This window comes from Lissotriton helveticus, chromosome 6 (genome assembly GCF_964261635.1).
Source record: "Lissotriton helveticus chromosome 6, aLisHel1.1, whole genome shotgun sequence".
Taxonomy (NCBI): Eukaryota; Metazoa; Chordata; class Amphibia; order Caudata; family Salamandridae; genus Lissotriton; species Lissotriton helveticus.
Window position 1 is genome coordinate 484,839,300 of NC_136067.1, and position 16,550 is coordinate 484,855,849.

General features: G+C 45.9%; 1 protein-coding gene across 2 annotated transcripts in view; it reads left to right on the top strand.

Moving 5' to 3' along the window:
* MCPH1 (microcephalin 1) overlaps positions 1–16,550 on the top strand; it is a 1,654,378-nt gene that overhangs the window by 73,478 nt on the left and 1,564,350 nt on the right. For both annotated transcript variants that reach the window (XM_078647933.1, XM_078647932.1), the window contains exon 7: positions 5,819–5,911. In XM_078647933.1, the coding sequence (XP_078504059.1) occupies positions 5,819–5,911 (93 nt within the window). The remainder of the gene's footprint in view (positions 1–5,818; positions 5,912–16,550) is intronic.

Genomic DNA, 16,550 nt, shown 5'->3' on the forward strand with positions numbered 1-16,550 from the left:
AGTGTTGTAACTCAATAAAGGACAAGAGCGCCACTTTAGTTACTCCTGCACATTCTACGCAGACCTCATTGTTCGTACAAAATCTTTCCTGCCAAGCGCTCCCTCATGGTGTAATGTCCAGCCTATCCGATGGTGCGCTTTCATATGTGAAACACTATACAAATGCATTTACAATTACTTGGTTATCTCATGGCATTGGTGAGGCATACATTGGTTCCTAGTGGGCCATACTGTGGATCCCGGTGGCAAGAGATGGCACGTGCCTGCCATCATTGATATATTTTGCCATATGCTGGGTTCTAACCATTGGATCTGTGGGACATGGCGTATGAAGCCGCTTGAAGGATTATGATGATGGATAGTAATAATAATAATCCACGTTTGTAAAGCGCACAATCACCCATAAGGGTCTCTAGGCGCTGCGGGCCGTCAGGAAGATTAAGCAAGCTATTGCCCTGAGTCACATGGTGCTGGGCTTATCTGCCGCTGGTGCCGGGGATCGAACCGTGATCCCCAGATTCCGGAGTCAGTTGCCCTACCCGCGGCGCCACACCTCTGTTCTCTACAGTGTTGTCAGTGGTAATTGCGGCATATGTTTGCGTTGTTGCACTCTTTATTTTGCAATTAGTTGAACTTCTGGTAGCTGTGTTCGAATTAGGATATACAGCCTGGATTGATCCTCCAGCAGAAAGTAATCTACCATTCAAATAGGGTAGAGGATGTGGACTAGCGGCTAGGGCTGTCGACCTCCGAGTTGGGGAACCGGGTTCCAGTCTCGGCAGGTGATTCTGGGCAAATCACTTAATCTCCCCGTGCCTAAAAAAAATGAATGTGTCCGTCTGTAACATAATTGGTGCTCATGTAAAGCATGCATGTCAAGTTAGTGTTAGGAAGAGGCATTTGTGTGCATCAAGTTGTGTTTGCAGATGATCAGGGCTTTTTTAAAATCTTGGAATAGGTTTATCTAAGCTTAAATTGCCAAGTTCTTAGTTGCAGTTTTCATGGCATTGGTGGCCACAATGGTGAAATATATGGTCACAAGATTGTTAAAACTGGCTTCAAGTTGGCCAATAGAAATAGAAAAAAGACTTCAACATAACAATGATTTAAAGTAGAATAGCAGGAGTGCTATAACCGAAACCATTAACATAGTAGACTGTCCCAGAATAGAATAGTTTTTTTGTTTTTTTTGTGGGTATAGAGGCAAATTTAAATCCAAATGTCAATCTTTTTTTAGTTGTGCATTTTAGGCATGTATGTATGTCTGAATCATTGTTGGTGTTTGCACCTGCAATGCACAATGTGTAGTCTGTATAAATTACCTATGGCTTGTGCCACTAACCTAACAGTTTTCTGCTAACATGTTTTGGGCAGTGCAATCCATTCCTTCTGTCGACCGGTCTTGAAATAGATTCATAAGCCTCATGGTCTGAGTCGATAAATCCAACAATTCTTCTATAAAGCAGCTAATCACCCCTAGGATTATCCAGGCGCTGAGGTCTTACAGGTCTGTAGTTGAAGAGCCAGGACTTGAGTCCCTTTCTAATCTCTGCGAGTGAAGGTGAGGTTTGAAGGGATGGGTCGCTCCATACTTGGCGGTGAGGTAGGAGTAGGAACGACCTCTGTTTTGGTTTCGACAGATGCGTGGTACGTGGGCGAGGGAGGCGGAGCTCAGTTGTCTGGCAGATTGGTGGAAGGTCAGGCAGTGGTTGATGTAGGTTGGTCTCAGGTTGTGGATGGCTTTGTAGGAGTGAGTTAGGATCTTGAACTGGCGCCTCTTCTGGATGGGGCGCCAGTGGAGACTTTCTTAGGTGGGCAGTGATGTTGGTCCGTTTGGGGAGGTTGTGGCTGTGTCTGGCTGCAGTGTTCTGTATACTCCAGAGTCTTTTAAGGAGTTGGGTGGTGGTTCTGGAGTAGAGTGCATTTCTGTAGTCCAGTTGGCTGGTGACGAGGGCTTGTGTGAGTGTTTTCCTGGTGTTGATGGGGATCCATTTGAAGATCCTTCTAAGCATGCGGGTGGTGTGGAAGCAGGAAGAGGATACAGCTTTAACCTGGCGCTTCATAGTGAGTTTGCTGTCCAGGATGATGCTGAGGGTGAGGGCGTGGTCAGTGGGAGTCTTAGTGTCAGTTCAGTGGGCTACCAGGTGTCGTCCCACGGTGAGGTGTTCTTTCTGGAGATAAGCACTTCCTTCTTGTGCTTGTTCAACTTCAGGCAATTGGACCTCATCCAGTCAGAGACTTTAGTCATGGCATTCCGGAAGTTGCATCTGGTGGTGGCGGGGTCTTTCATGAGAGCGAGAGGATGAGTTTGGTGTCCTCTGCATAGGAGATGAGTCCGTGGGTGCGGACGATTTTGGCCAGCAGAGTCACGTAGCCATTGAACGAGGAGGAGCTGAGGGAGGAGCCTTGGGGGACGCCACAGATATGATGCTCTTGGGCTCAGGTGAAGGGCGGTAGATGGATTCTGTGAGTGCGTCCTGTGAGGAATGAGGCAATGGTGATGGATTTGTTGAGGATGTAAGTGAGTGCACTGCTGATTTCTTGGTGCTCCAGGTTGAAGACTTGGTGGGGGCAGGGGGCAGTTGGTTCTCCAGAGTGAATCGAAGTCATGATGGCTGTGGTGTTTAGTGTAGTGAGCGGCTTCCATGTGGTGAGCAGGTGGCGGTAGGTGGCATCAGTTGATGTCAGAAGGTGGCCGAAGTCTGTGGGTTGAGGGTCGAAGTTGTAGTGGATGTCTGATATCTTGCTGTAGAAGTAGACTGCCAGGGTGTCGCAGAGAATGAGGGAAGAGTGGGTTGTTCTCTCTGTGGCTGAAGGATAGGAGAATTCTCTGACGACGCTGAAGAGTTCCTTTGTGTGATTGGCACTTACTTCAATGTGGTTTGTTAGGACGTCCTTTTGGGCTTCTTTGAGGTGAAGGTGGTATTTTCGGTGGGCTGATTAGAGAGTAATGAGGTCTGTGGGATTCATGTTGGAGCACCATCGTCTTTGCTTGCAATCGTGTTTGATGTACTAGAGTTCAGGGGTGAACCAGCTGGCGTGCTTGCTGGATTTGCTGGTATCGGAATGTTTCATGGGGGCGACTGTGTTGGTGCAGTTGGAGATCCAGTCTGAGAAATTCTAAACGCCAGTTCCAGATTGCTGGTGGTGTTGAGAGTGGTTGTCCTTCAGGTCTCAGTAATTTTGTTCCATGTTCGGTGCGTGGGGTTGGGGGACTTGATGGGGGGGCCTGAGGAGCCTGCAATGGTGAAGTGGAAGATGCTGTGGTCTGTCCATGATACTTCGATGACATGGCTGAACTTGGCTTTGTCACTGGCTGTGAAGAGGTGTCTTGCACTGTGTGTGGGGCAGGTGACCAGCTGCGTGAGGCTGATGTTGCTCATACTTTCCAGAAGGTTTGCGGAGTTGGTGTCCTTTGGATTGTCGCTGAAGAAGCTATAGTGCTTGGAGTAGATTGCTAGGAGGAGATGGCGTTACAGAAGCTGGGACAGGGGCCCGGGGGTCTGTATGCAAGATTTCCTCTAATGGTTGTCTTTCCGTTGGTTTGAATTTGGAAGTTGAGGTGTTCCATGATTGGTGTGGTGTCGTCTTTGGTGGTGGTGCATTTGTGGGTTTCATTGTGGATTATGTCGTGCCTCCACTGTGCTTGTTGGTGCGGTCTCTGTGTTTCGTTTTGTAGCCACGGAGTGTTGCGGTTGCAATGTTGTTGCTTGAAGTCTGATTGAGCCCAAGTCTAGGTGATGAAGATTAGTTCGGGTGTGAGGGTGGTGATTGAGTCACCAATATCTGTGGCATGTTTGCAGAAGGATCGGGCATTGTGCAGCTTGCATTGCATCTGTTCCGGGGTGCCGAAGGTCGGCTTTGTGGGAGTGGTGAGGGTTTCTGTGTTACGGGTTTGTGTGTTGCAGGTGAAGCGGCAGCGTTGTAAGGTGAAAATTCCTTCTGTAGATCATGGAGAGGAGATGCAGCTGTGGCTGTGTCTGGGGGTCTGGGTCAGGGCCAGGAAGTCGGTGGTGGGTGGCAGGAGTGCCAGGGTTCTTGGTGCTGGGCGTGGTCCAGGCGCAGACAGGCACAGACAAGATTGCCTTTGGCACACCCTCTGAGCACAGCCATGCTGCAGCCTCCATTAAGTAGGGCCTGGGTGAGCGAGTGGAGCTGGGTGGCAGAAGGCGGGATTAGTGAAACAGTGGGAATGATCGGTGAGGTGGGCTGGCTCGTAGCAAGTAGCGCAGACACACAGGGATGCTAACTAAACAGGAAAACAAGTTCTCCTGGCAGAAGTTTAACTCACTAATATAGGAAATAAAGCTATTCTGATACAAATAACAAGATAATACAGGGTAAAGAGCTAACTGACATTAAAGGGGGAAGCAGAGTGAAAGAACGGCAGAAGGCAGGTTCAGGGGAGGAAAGCGGCATTAGCAATAAAGCAAGCAAGCCAGACCTGTTCAAGGCAACAGGAAGAGCTGGTACAAGGGCCTGCACGTGAGAGAAGGGCTCTAGTTTTGTGCCGGGGGAGTTTGTGCTGCGCTCTGACCTGATGCTCACTGCAACAAAGCACATCAGAAATGTGTTGTAATTTAGAAAGAGTTTTGAAGGCCACTCTTCCATCCTTCAATTATACTAATGTCATGAGAGTCAGAGGCTGGCATTGCTTGCCCACATTCTCTCTAAATCAGTCATATATTATATTTGTAGCAAGTGCAATAAACTGTTCTGTCCTCTCCTACTCGGGACATCTGGTCACCCTGAAAGCATCCTTTTCCATTATGTGATGTCAATTCTGCCTGAATCGTTGTGTGGTGCGTAGGGTTGTAGTCTTGAGGGATGCAGGGGCACCATTTTACATACTGACAAAGCAGAGTGGTAGACTCTTCATGCTATTTTCCTAGGTTATGGAGGGTGGAGTTGCTCCTGGTTTGTGGCTGTGGGATGAATAAAACTAGATTGTGAAAAACTGCATGCGTCTCCATTATTATTGTGCTGTGACCGCTCTAGTTTGTCTGAAGCAGCTATTGAGATTTTGCATTTATTATGGGTGCGTGTCTGGGACGTGGGAGTGGAAAGATTTTGTTCCATCATCTTGGAGAGCTATGGAGAGTCCGGCCTGTATCTGCTAAATACCCCAACCTTGTATCCACCTGGTTCTGTATCTCTCTTTGCCCTTACCCTTGCGATTGCTAGTCCCTTATTCTCATCCCTACTTTTACTTCTTGCATTTGCCCTGCTACACACCCTTTCAGCACAACTCACCTGAACCCCTGTGATCTGCCCCGTACCCTCTTGACACACCATTCCTGATGAGGTTTTCCACCTTGCTCTGGACTCTGAGCCTTTGGGCACTGTGGTATGGTTACTTTCCATCCATACTTTGTTCTCAACAGTACCTCTAACTCCCACCCCAACCGAGATCTACAGCTTCTCTACCCACCTATACTCCTTCCTTGCACCACTTTTAACACTCTTCCGGCCTAGACCTCTTCAATAGGTTCCTATCTGCCGCCACATCATTCTTCTGTCTATTCCCTCTCCATGCTCCAGCCCTAATGGGTTTGTCACTTCCTGTTAAAACACTTTGCGTTGTTAGATTGTATTGACTGAGAAATACGTATAAAATATACTACACTAGACTTTCTAACTCATCAACTCCGCATATTTCAGTAATATTCAGGTAACATTCTTGGATTTGATATGTGTGGGTGCTCAACTTTGAGATAATGAGGAGACTCTATTACTTTGTTAAAATTCCTTACTGAAACCTTTTCTAGTAACTTTACATATATATTAAATGTTACTTAAAATGTATTCTGTCTTTTAGCTTCACAAATGTCTCAGCCATCTATCCAAAGTTCAGAGCCAGAATTTATACCATCTCTTGGAGATACACCTTCTGCTGATCATTCGTTCCCAGGTAAGCAAAGTCTTACCTTACTCCTAGTTGAATACTGAATTAAGATCAAAAGACTAGCAATAATAATTTTTTACTTGTTGACTTTGCTCACTAAAATAAAGATGTTTTAATGTTAAATAAGTCTGTTTTAAAATGAGCTTCAGCTAAACATAATCATCTGATGTGATACCATGCAAGTCTGCCAAAGATTGCTAGCGCTTCTGAATGAAAAATATTGTCTCACATTGCACAATCTGCTCTCTACTTTCCACAACTTTATTGTTCCCACTTCTCCACTGTCCTTCTCCCCTCCTGCCTATTCTCCTCTTGTGCTCTCTCTCTCATCTCGCTCTGTTGCTTTTCTTCCTCCTGCTTTCATCTGTACTTCCCTTCCCTCAACAGTTCTCCCTTTTCTACCATCTGTCCACCGGTCGGTCGGTCTCTCTCTCCATCTCTCTCTCGGTCTCTCACTCTCTCACTCTCTCACTCTCACTCTTTCTCTCTTTCTCTTTCTCTCTCTCTTTCTCTCTTCTCTCTTTCTCTCTCTTGCTCTCTTGCTCTCTTGCTCTCTTTCTCTCTTGCTCTCTCTTTCTCTTTCTCTCTCTCTCTCTCTCTTTCTCTCTTTCTCTTTCTTTCCCACATCTTCGACTGTCTGCCCTCGCTCTCAACCATCCTTGACCTCTTTCACTCATATCACCTCTCTACTGCCCATCTTTCCCTTTCTTCCACCTTTAGCACTTAGAATTGCCAGTTTTTGTTGTCTTTCTGCTGACTTCCCACTCTCTTGACCATCTTCCCTCTCGTGTTCGCTTAAAGCCGTCCCCATCTCTCTCTCTCTCTCTTTCATTATCTTTGCCTCTATTTCCCTTCCACCTTTCCACATCTCTCTCGGCTGCCCTTCCGTTTTATTAAGGGGGGGGGGGCGCGCACTCTCCTCTGTCCACCATCTAATTCACTATTCACTCTTTCTCTGTTTTCAGATTCTACCTGTTCTACATCCTTTCCTCACTTTCTAGCATTCATTCTTCCCCCACCATCCTTGCCTCATTTTATACCTTGTAGGGATTTGATTCGTGTTTGGGGTGGGCGGCTCCCCACCTTAAAGCATAATCACAACACAACTTAACTTAATCTGGTAGGTACAGTACTGAGCTTACATGCTTAACTTGGGACAAGGGGTAAATCATTTATGCCGTCCCAGAATAGCAATAAAGTCAAAACGCAAACAATAAAAAACCCAAACCAAATTAGAACAATAGGCATTAAAATTACAAAAATCCCATAAAGGAAATGGAGATATGAATTTTAAAAGATTTCGCTGAAAATAGTACTGTAAAGCGTCATTTGTAGTAGACCGGGACCTATGCACGATTTAAGGCAGTCTAGGAGAGCTCTGCACTGATGCACCAAGTGGATTGGTCTCAGTAAAAGTATGGAAGTCAAAAAGTTTGAAAATGTTTCAAAGTCTAATCTAAAATAGGCCAAACCTGAAATTCAATTCAACGCCATGGAACTGCCCATTGGGTACTTTTCGCAGTAGGCACCCTTTGCTCTGGAGCACACATTTTCAAAGGTGTCCAAACATTTTCCTGGTGGCCAAGCAATCACAAGAGTGCGCTTCTAAGCCCTTCAGAACCCCTGGGGGGGAGCTAAAAACTCACAGGGTGTCAAGCAGTGACCACCAGCAAAATCCATTCCAATTTCCAGTTGCCACTGGTCAGCTGGGAATTGTAGGGAAAAGGCCTCTAGTAGCTTTGTGTGTTTCTGTAGCCACAGAGGTCATCCAACTGAGCCAGCGAATAGAGTCCACTTCTTTGTCTTCTGTACAAGAGAAAGCAGGACCAGTCTTTCAGAACTCCTTACAAGTCTCATCCAGCAGTTCCCGTTCCAGACAAAAGTTTCCAGAGACATCATCACCCACCCTTCCAGTAGTTACTGTTTGCTTTACTGCAAAGGGGCCAAGTACTGTCGGGACATTTTCAAGTCGGCAAAAGACTTTATCCACACTAAACTTGGGCTCTGAGGGTTGTAGGTTTGTAGGGGAGTGCACTCTGATAATCACTTGTGACCACCCACATCTAACTCTAAAATCCAGCTTGAAGCAGACAATCTACCTACAGCAAATCCAGATACAGACGTATGGTAGGACAAAAGCATATTCCTTCAGAAACATTGCAGGATACACAAGAATTGTCCTGACATCTAGTTACTTCCCTTTCAAGTGTGTTAAAGTGTTAAATGTGGCTCAACAGACCTGTTGGGTAGGACTTTACAGGGTGGCGGCAAACTAATGCCCACAGCCCCCACCCTATATAAGCTATTGAGCTCGGAGGAGTCTCCTCTGCACGTTCAGGTCAACCTGGGTGGATTTTCACACCTCATTCACTCCTCTGTCTGAGCAGAGTACAGGCTGGGAGTTGCTGGAGAGTTAATGCCAAGTTAGACTCCAGGAACTTCAGGCAAAGAAAGAATTACATTTTTAAAAAGATTTTTCCAATATTTTAAAAATCAAACTTTACCATTTAATTGGATTTTTATTACATATAAAAAGTCTTTAAATGAAGTCTGTGGCTGGTATATGTCGAAACGTATAGATTAAAGTGCATAATCTGGACTGTGACTTGTTCTATGTGCAGGTTAAAGTAGTGACAGTATAGTTTTGGGCGTAGTCACCTGGGGCCTGGACGACATGACATTTTTAATGTCTCCCAAGTTCCATTTAAATATTATGCACCCTGTCTTGGGGTGCGTAGTAAATATTAAAAACCAAGGTTTTCTACCTGTCAAGGGTGATTTTGATAGAGCTAGTCTGCAAAATTCTAGTCTGGTGAGGAAAAAATAAGATCTGAAACTTGAGATGTTCATCAAATGTCAAAATCCACTGAAGTTGTTCTCGTCGTTTAAAGAGATTGAACGTTTGACTGATATTCTAGACCCAAAGGCACTGTACAGGTTAAAGAAAATATACATTTTCAAAATATTTTTTTCTGCATAACCCTGCTTGTCCTTCGGCATGCTTAGTGCATCTCCACTAAGAAGGTGCCTACTTTTTTTGCTGGAGGATGTGCACTCTAAATTCAGTACTTTTTTCCTGCATCAGTGCAGTGTATCAGCACATTTAGGAAAAAAAAAAAGGGAGTTCTAGAGGACGTCTCCCTTGAAAGTGTGTTATGCACATGAAAAGACTGCGACTCTTCATCTTGAGTTTAATTTCTCTTTGAACTTTCAAAATACAAAGCTTGTCCTTAATCCCAAAATTATTTTGGAGAACCCAGCAAAGAAAGATGAAGGTTCCTCTTTTCAAGCCTGGCAAAATATTCAAGAAGTACAGTTTATGAGAATGTGAGTCGCATCATTTCACATATTTTACTACTATCTCAAATGAGACTGAAGGCGAGATCCCTGTGGTAGCTGGTAACTAGTGATCACAGCACACAGGCTGCTGATTGCCTTTGGTCCGTGAATATATATATTATTTATTTATTTATTTATTTTGAAGGTTTTATATAGCGCGGACAAGACCCTTGCGGGTATCGGAGCGCTTTACATGTTATAAATTGGAAACAATTTCTGTGCGTTCTGTGCTCCCTAATTGTCCGACTTGGATGGTGATAGATGCAGTCATATGTGTAGCTTACAGGGAGAGCCTGCATATTGAGCAATTTATGGTCCGACCGAGAGCTCGTGCTGTATAACTCTATTAGAACTCAGAAATCCATTTGGTGCTGACAGTTTGCCTCCCTCAGGTGCTGAGGAAGCATGTATGCTACTTGGACAACTCTTCAGCTGAGCGCCATGCTCACAACTCACTGATGTTCATTGCGACCTATTTTATCAATTTCTTTCATGGGCAGCCATTTATGCCCATGACTTATTCTGGCTGTGGGCCCCATGAGGCTGTGCGGGCAAGTAGTAAGGAGGCATTTCAATACTCACTGGTCTGTTGACCGAGCATTGTTCGGGAGGATGCTTTCTATTAGCGATAACCATTGTTTCAGTAGTAGAGTAATCTATTAAATGTGAATGTCTGATTTTTACAGACGAGATGGGTGCGTGGAGAATCTTGGAGAGGATAGCTTTCCTACTCAGATAACCCTGAGATCTCTCTAAATAGCAAGGTTTTTCGTTTAAAAATAAACTCCTTACACTCAAGGGATGTTGTTTCTTTTTCTTCCTGCTTCCCAACAGCTGCCGTATCTGTTGTAAATAGATGTCTGGAGCTGGGTATAATTTAGGTTGTTTTATTCAAGATAGATTTCAGGTCAAGTCTTCAAGATGTTAATATAAAAGACCCACCAGGAGTGACCTGCTTGTCACTCAGCCTGCCTGGTTCCAACTGCCAGTTGTCACCAGGCTAAGTCCCCAACACTCCATGATGTCACCAAACATTCTGGTGGTGACATCATGTGAGACACAGTGAAATCCCATGAGCAGAAAAGAGACCGGCTAAATACAACACATCTCCTTTCTTTAGGGAAATCAAAAAGATGAAATTAGAATAGGTAAAATTAGCTTCGATGTACACCTCCATATAAAAGTACACAGTACATTCTAAAAGATAGAACATTAAGATTAGTGTACACATGGATTATAAAAGTACACAACACACATTCTAAAGATAGAGTTAACACATCCCAAACAGTTACTAACACATCCCAAACACAACTCATCCCAAACACAACTAGTCCCAAGTCCCATCCCCTTTCCTTGGGAAACACAAATCGATTTTGTGCCAAAGATAATGGAGTCCACTTTGCTCCGTAACGGGGTACAACCCTCCCCGTGAACTACACCTTGGAGTAGCCATTGCTCCGCCCCCAATTTTCTAATGGGGTACTCACCACCCTTAATTTAAAAAAAACACTCTGTACTGTAACGGGGTACAACTCTCCCCGTGAACTACACCTTGAAGTCATTGCTCCACCCCCAATTTTCTAATGGGGTACTCACCACCCTTAAATAAAAAAAAAAACACTGCATCATAACTGGATACAACTCTCCCCGTAAACCACAACTTGGAGTAGCTATTTCTCCGTCCCCAATTATGCAATGGGGAACTCTCCACAAGTGATGGGGTATTCACCACCCCTGAACTAATTTTCTAATAGACTAACAACACCAATAAACCACAACTTCATAACTAGTCCTATGCACCTCACTTCATGAATCACTTGAGTATACAGCTTCCATCTCTAAAACCATACAAGTAATAACTTCCATCTCAAAACTAAAGGGCACACACCTCCCCATTAATACCCAACTTTACGCCACCCCAAAGACACAAAATTGCGTCACACATCACTCTCTTGCCACTCACCACACTTGAAATATACTGCACCACCCCAAAACACACGAGCCAAAAACGCACAAGGCACACAACATCCCAAAGTAAACAGCAAAAACACTACTGATTCATCTTCAACCCCACACAAACCACGAGACAAACATTACATTGACCAGCAAAAATAATGCAAGAGAAAGTCTTGTGCTCCGGTGAGCGGTCTCTCACCCGAGGCTATCTTCAAACTTGAAAGTAAAAAAACGAACTGTTCTCCAGGTGCCAGTAGTATTACTGTTCTCCAAGTGCCAGTAGTGTTACTGTTCTCCAAGTGCCAGCCGTGTTTCCCCATGTAGCAGTAGAGTTTGAAAGTACCTTTTCATTGAACCCCTTGCAGCCTCCACTCTTCGTGCTTCTTTTCTGCCTAAGAGAAAAAAACACCATCTGCCATCTGCCACTTCTCTCAGCAGCAATTTCACCAAAAAATCTCGTACTTCCCACGAAGTCACATTTCCATGATGATGCTCCCTACAAAAACTCCTCCGTAATACGATGTCATCCCAAGATGGCGGCACGCATCCTGCGTCGCATCGGGTGGCTCTGGGCACACCGCCGCTCACAACATGTAATTGCAGTACAACAAAGCACCAGAACGTCACGAGGAGCTGAAGCGAGAAGGTAGGCTTCACGCGTTCCTCGCGCACTTCTCTTTTTAGAAAATAAAGTGACAGTTATGCATTTCTCGCGCACTCCAGATTGCGCAGTTACATTCATGTTGTTTTCAATAATGGCGATGTATGAACCGTCACTTTCTGTCCACATTTAGTTCCGCTTGCAAACACAGCCGTTTTTTTTTTTGCTGTACCAATATGACTCTCAGTCTTAAAATCCTCCGAAATAAAGGCACTGTGAAACCGAATGCCTCGCAGTATACACTCATACAGCCGATAACGGTGTTTTCCGATTTATCTCTCCCCAGACGCTCGATCATGATTTGCTGTCAGTGTTGAATGCCAGACAAAACACATGCTGAAATAACAATACATCAGTCTCTCAGTAACTTTTGGCACACAGTTCTTAAACCGATGTATAATTCTAGCAAACTCTTCCTTTCCTTCACTGCAACATATTTTAAACAATTTAGATCTTCGCCAACTTTGTCACATTATTAATTAAATACACACCAACACCCTGGGTTTGCAGGCTGTCCGTTAGCAAGGACACTGGTGGGACTTACCAGGGTGCTTCTTTTCTTTTTTTTTTCCGTTTCAGCAGCTACAGTAATAATCTTTTTCTTTTAAATACCCAGACTCTTCGCTTTCTGTTTCGTGCACGCTGTAGGCTTATTTTCATTAGTTCCAGTTTCTTTACTTTGTAGGTTCCTTACTTCTTCATTTTCCTTGCACGCTGTAGGTTCTTTTAAACTTCTCCAAACGTCGCCAAAAATGTTGTAAATAATTGTTACCAGGCTAAGCCCCCAACACTCAATGATGTCACCAAACATTCTGGTGGTGACATCATGTGAGACACAGTGAAATCCCATGAGCAGAAAAGAGACAGGCTAAATACAACAATATCGTGCTGCTCTATTCTGATGTTTATTACGATCAATACAAATCCTGTGATGCAAAATAAAGGTTGCTTACTTGTAGTTCTAGTTCTGTATCTTAGGACTCTTTATTGAAGTCATAAATGACCTGCACCGCTCCCTGAATGGGAGAGTCAGACATTGAAAAACAATTGTATCACATATCACATATGTTTCTTGTATCACACATATATCAACTTCTTTACGTAGTGAATAGGAGTGGACCAATCTCGATTTTCTGCGGTCATTCAACCCCTGTATATTCCAAGACAAACATAGAAGTTTCTTCATGACGGCCTAGGGTCAAGCACACATTATATCGATTAACCGTATCGCTGTAGTCAATGAGTGTCTATGGGATATAATCATTTCAGGTAACGTATTGACAATACATATAAACATTTCCAATGTACGTATATCTTGCACCCTCTTCCCGGCATATATAATCAGAGGTGTGTTCATCCTGCACCTTAATGGGTACAAACCGCGCAATTGTGACATATGCAGTTCCACTTCCATCGCCACTTGTATTACCTGGACCTTATGTTCCCTGTCCATGCACTCGCATAACTCCTCCCCCCGTAACTGTAGATCCCCCCCCCTCCCAACATTTTCCTGCAAATTCTCAGTTTCTCTGACTCTCCCAACCCTCCCGCACTAACCTCCCAATCAGGTCGTGGTGTCACCCCTCCCTCTACCCTCCCCCTGCCTCGATTATAACCAACAATAAGAACATTGACTGAACAGTGGGAACCATCCCAGGGGTTACACAGGTTCGCCTCCATTCTCCCCTGTACATGCGACAGGGTGACCGAGCGACAGCATCTCAACCACCTCTCAAGGACCCACCTACTTCGGGCCGGGTCTTATACCAAAGTATATAACTTGACTCCCAGACACGTCAAAGTCAGTACCCTGGCTATAACACAGTGTGTCTCTTCAGCCCTAGCGTGTGCGCATTGATATGGCCTCTACCCACACAGTTTCACACCACAGCATTACAGTAAGCCAATACACTATTCAATGTCACTTAGCCTTTCAGTAGACTCCTGCCTTTCCGTCGTCGTCTGTTGCTTCTGCTCCCTGGCCAACTGCTTGGCATATTTAAGCGCTGCCGTAGCATCAACAAAAAAGGTAGGTATGCGGGGACCCTGCACCCTCAACTTCGTTGGATATATCAACGCATATTTGGTTCCAGTTTGTTGAAAAATCTTTTTCGCTGGCACAAACTCCCTTCGGGCGGCCTGCACCTGCAGGGTGAAGTCTGGGTATAGCGCCATGTCGTTTCCACGATATTGAATCTTGTCCTTTTCCCTCGCCATGCGCAATATTGTATCTCGGTCTCTGTAGTTGAGGACTCTTGCTAATATCGGCCTGGGTGGGGCACCTGGTTTTGGCCTGGGTCCGAGGGATCTGTGAGCTCTCTCGATTAAGAACATCGAGGACAAAGCTTCTCCAAATAGGTCTTTCATCATGGTCTCGACATAGCGCTCCATATTGGGAATGTCTGTGGATTCCACCACACCCGTTATACGTACATTATTACGCCTTGATCTCGCTTCTAAATCCTCTTTCTTTTGTTGTATTAGAGCCAGTATTTTATCCATACCTTGTACTTTCTTGTCAAGTTCAGTTTGCCCCTCTTCAGTTTCAGTAACACGCGTTTCCAGCATCCCTACCCTGCCCTCTTGTTTGTCCATGCGGTGTGTGATGCCGTCCATACGAGCGGCCAGCGTGTCCATTTTGGCATCGATGCACTGGAGGCTTGTTTTGAGGTCTCTAAACATAGATCTGATGTCCTCTGTTGGGACCTGATTTGCGTCTACATCCGCAGCATCCTGGTCCGTGTGTTCTGGTTCTAGTGGCTTCGGGTTTTTCTTATCGAAGGTTAGTTTAGGCTGCCCCGTTTCCGGCTTGCCCATGTCGAGATGCGCACAGTCACACTCCTAGGAGTCGGGTATTCGCCAGTCCACTCACTCTCAGCACATCCACTAGGCCCTCGGGGGATTATACTTCACAGTATCTTCTGCTGTCACTATGTACTTAGGTGCGAGGTATCACACGCCTGCCCGCGCCTCAGCTAGGTTAATATCGGGAAACACCCCAGCATGTAGTCGCCTCCAGTACTCAGCATCTCAAAGCGCCTTCCGCCACCACTACTCAGATCTCCAGGTGTGTCAATGTCTTAGAGGCTGCCCATCCGCCATTAAAGTATTGCAATTCCAACACGCTGCAGTGTTTTCCAGATCCGAGCTCTGTATATCTGCAAAGTTACTGTCAGTCGAGCAGCACAAACACATACCTCCCTGCAGTGCTGGCGGTCTATCACCCTAACTAGGCGCCATGAACCAGTCACAGCAGGTCAGGGGATCAGAGCATTACAATGTCTTTTGCCTCCTTTGCACAATGGCCAGCAGTTTCCAAATTTATATGTCAACAGATTGCAGTGGCGTGACAGCACAGTACATATTTTGCCCAAAGGACCGTGATTTTCAAGGCAGTGGCTAATCCTGTCCGTCTGCTGCGGTGTGCTAGGCCTTGCGTGGCCGTTCCGCCCCAATCACCCGCTCCCCGAGCAGCGCTTCAAGTCGGGCGCCAGTAATACGTATCTCAGGGGATCAGCAAGCCGACAGAGCACTCCGGAGTCTTCGGATTATTCAGTATGGGTCTATTTACGGCCTCCCCTCGATCATGGCTCACCGTATTATGAGCTCGGCCACTCCTCTCGTCTCCGGTCGCGTAACTAATGGCGGGCCGCCGTCATGCCACAAATATCGGTCGATCCAGCCTCACAGCCAGTTTTGCAGCAGGTATTTACCCCGTTGGCTCGCACTCTGCAAATGGCATTGAGCGGACAGGTCGCCCCCGGATTGCCTCCCGCACACTTATTAGCGCGGCGCCGTTCTCAGCTGGTCTGTACCTCTCGGGGTTCCAATGACCTCCGCAACTTCAGTCCCCGGCTTCGTCACGGGTAGTGGGCCGCCTCTCCGCCACAGGCGTCCCTCAGCTCCGACTTCCCAGCCGTCTGTCCCTCGGGCCCGATATTTCAGCAGAGCGACGGGGAGGGTGATATCAATCACCGGCCCTCGGCAGGTCCGAGAGTTAGCGTGAATGAAACGGATATTTGTCGGCCGGCGGAGCTGCAGGATTAAGCAGCCATTCCGTCTAGCGGCCAAGCCACGCCCCCGTTGATTCTTAATAGTTGGAGGCCTAAGAATAGTTATGGCATTAGTACTGAGTAGTTTCTAATTTACATGACTATATATGTAATAAAAAGTCGGTATCTCCGCTCACACTTCTTTTTTCACTTTAGGGAGCGAGGGTCAGCAGAAGCCCGCAGGGTGCAATTCTCTGGACTTTGTCCAGATAATTGGGGCAAGGGTTCGCCGGGGGGGGGTTTGGGTGGGGCACAGGGGAGGGTGTTGCAAGGTAAAAAATTAAAAGAAATTCCTCATTCTCTCCTTAACAATTTTCTCTTTTTTGGATTAACCTATGCTGTAAATATGGCTGGATTAGAAGGGCTGAGGTGGATTCTGTAAGGGCTCCGAGTCAGTCAGCATTCTAGTGCTGAGTATGTATTTACTCTAAACATCCACCCACCACTGATATCACTGGTCAGGTGACACAGCTCCAATAAAGGTGGCCGAGCGCACGTGCTCTGGGCCAGTTGCACCCTGTATCCAGTGTGTCCTGTGTCTGCAGTTATTGCCAGCATGAGGGCCTAGTGCCCGACTCTACAATGGTGACGAGGGCGGAGCTGTGCCCAGCGTGCCACAGCTAAGAAGAAAACTTCA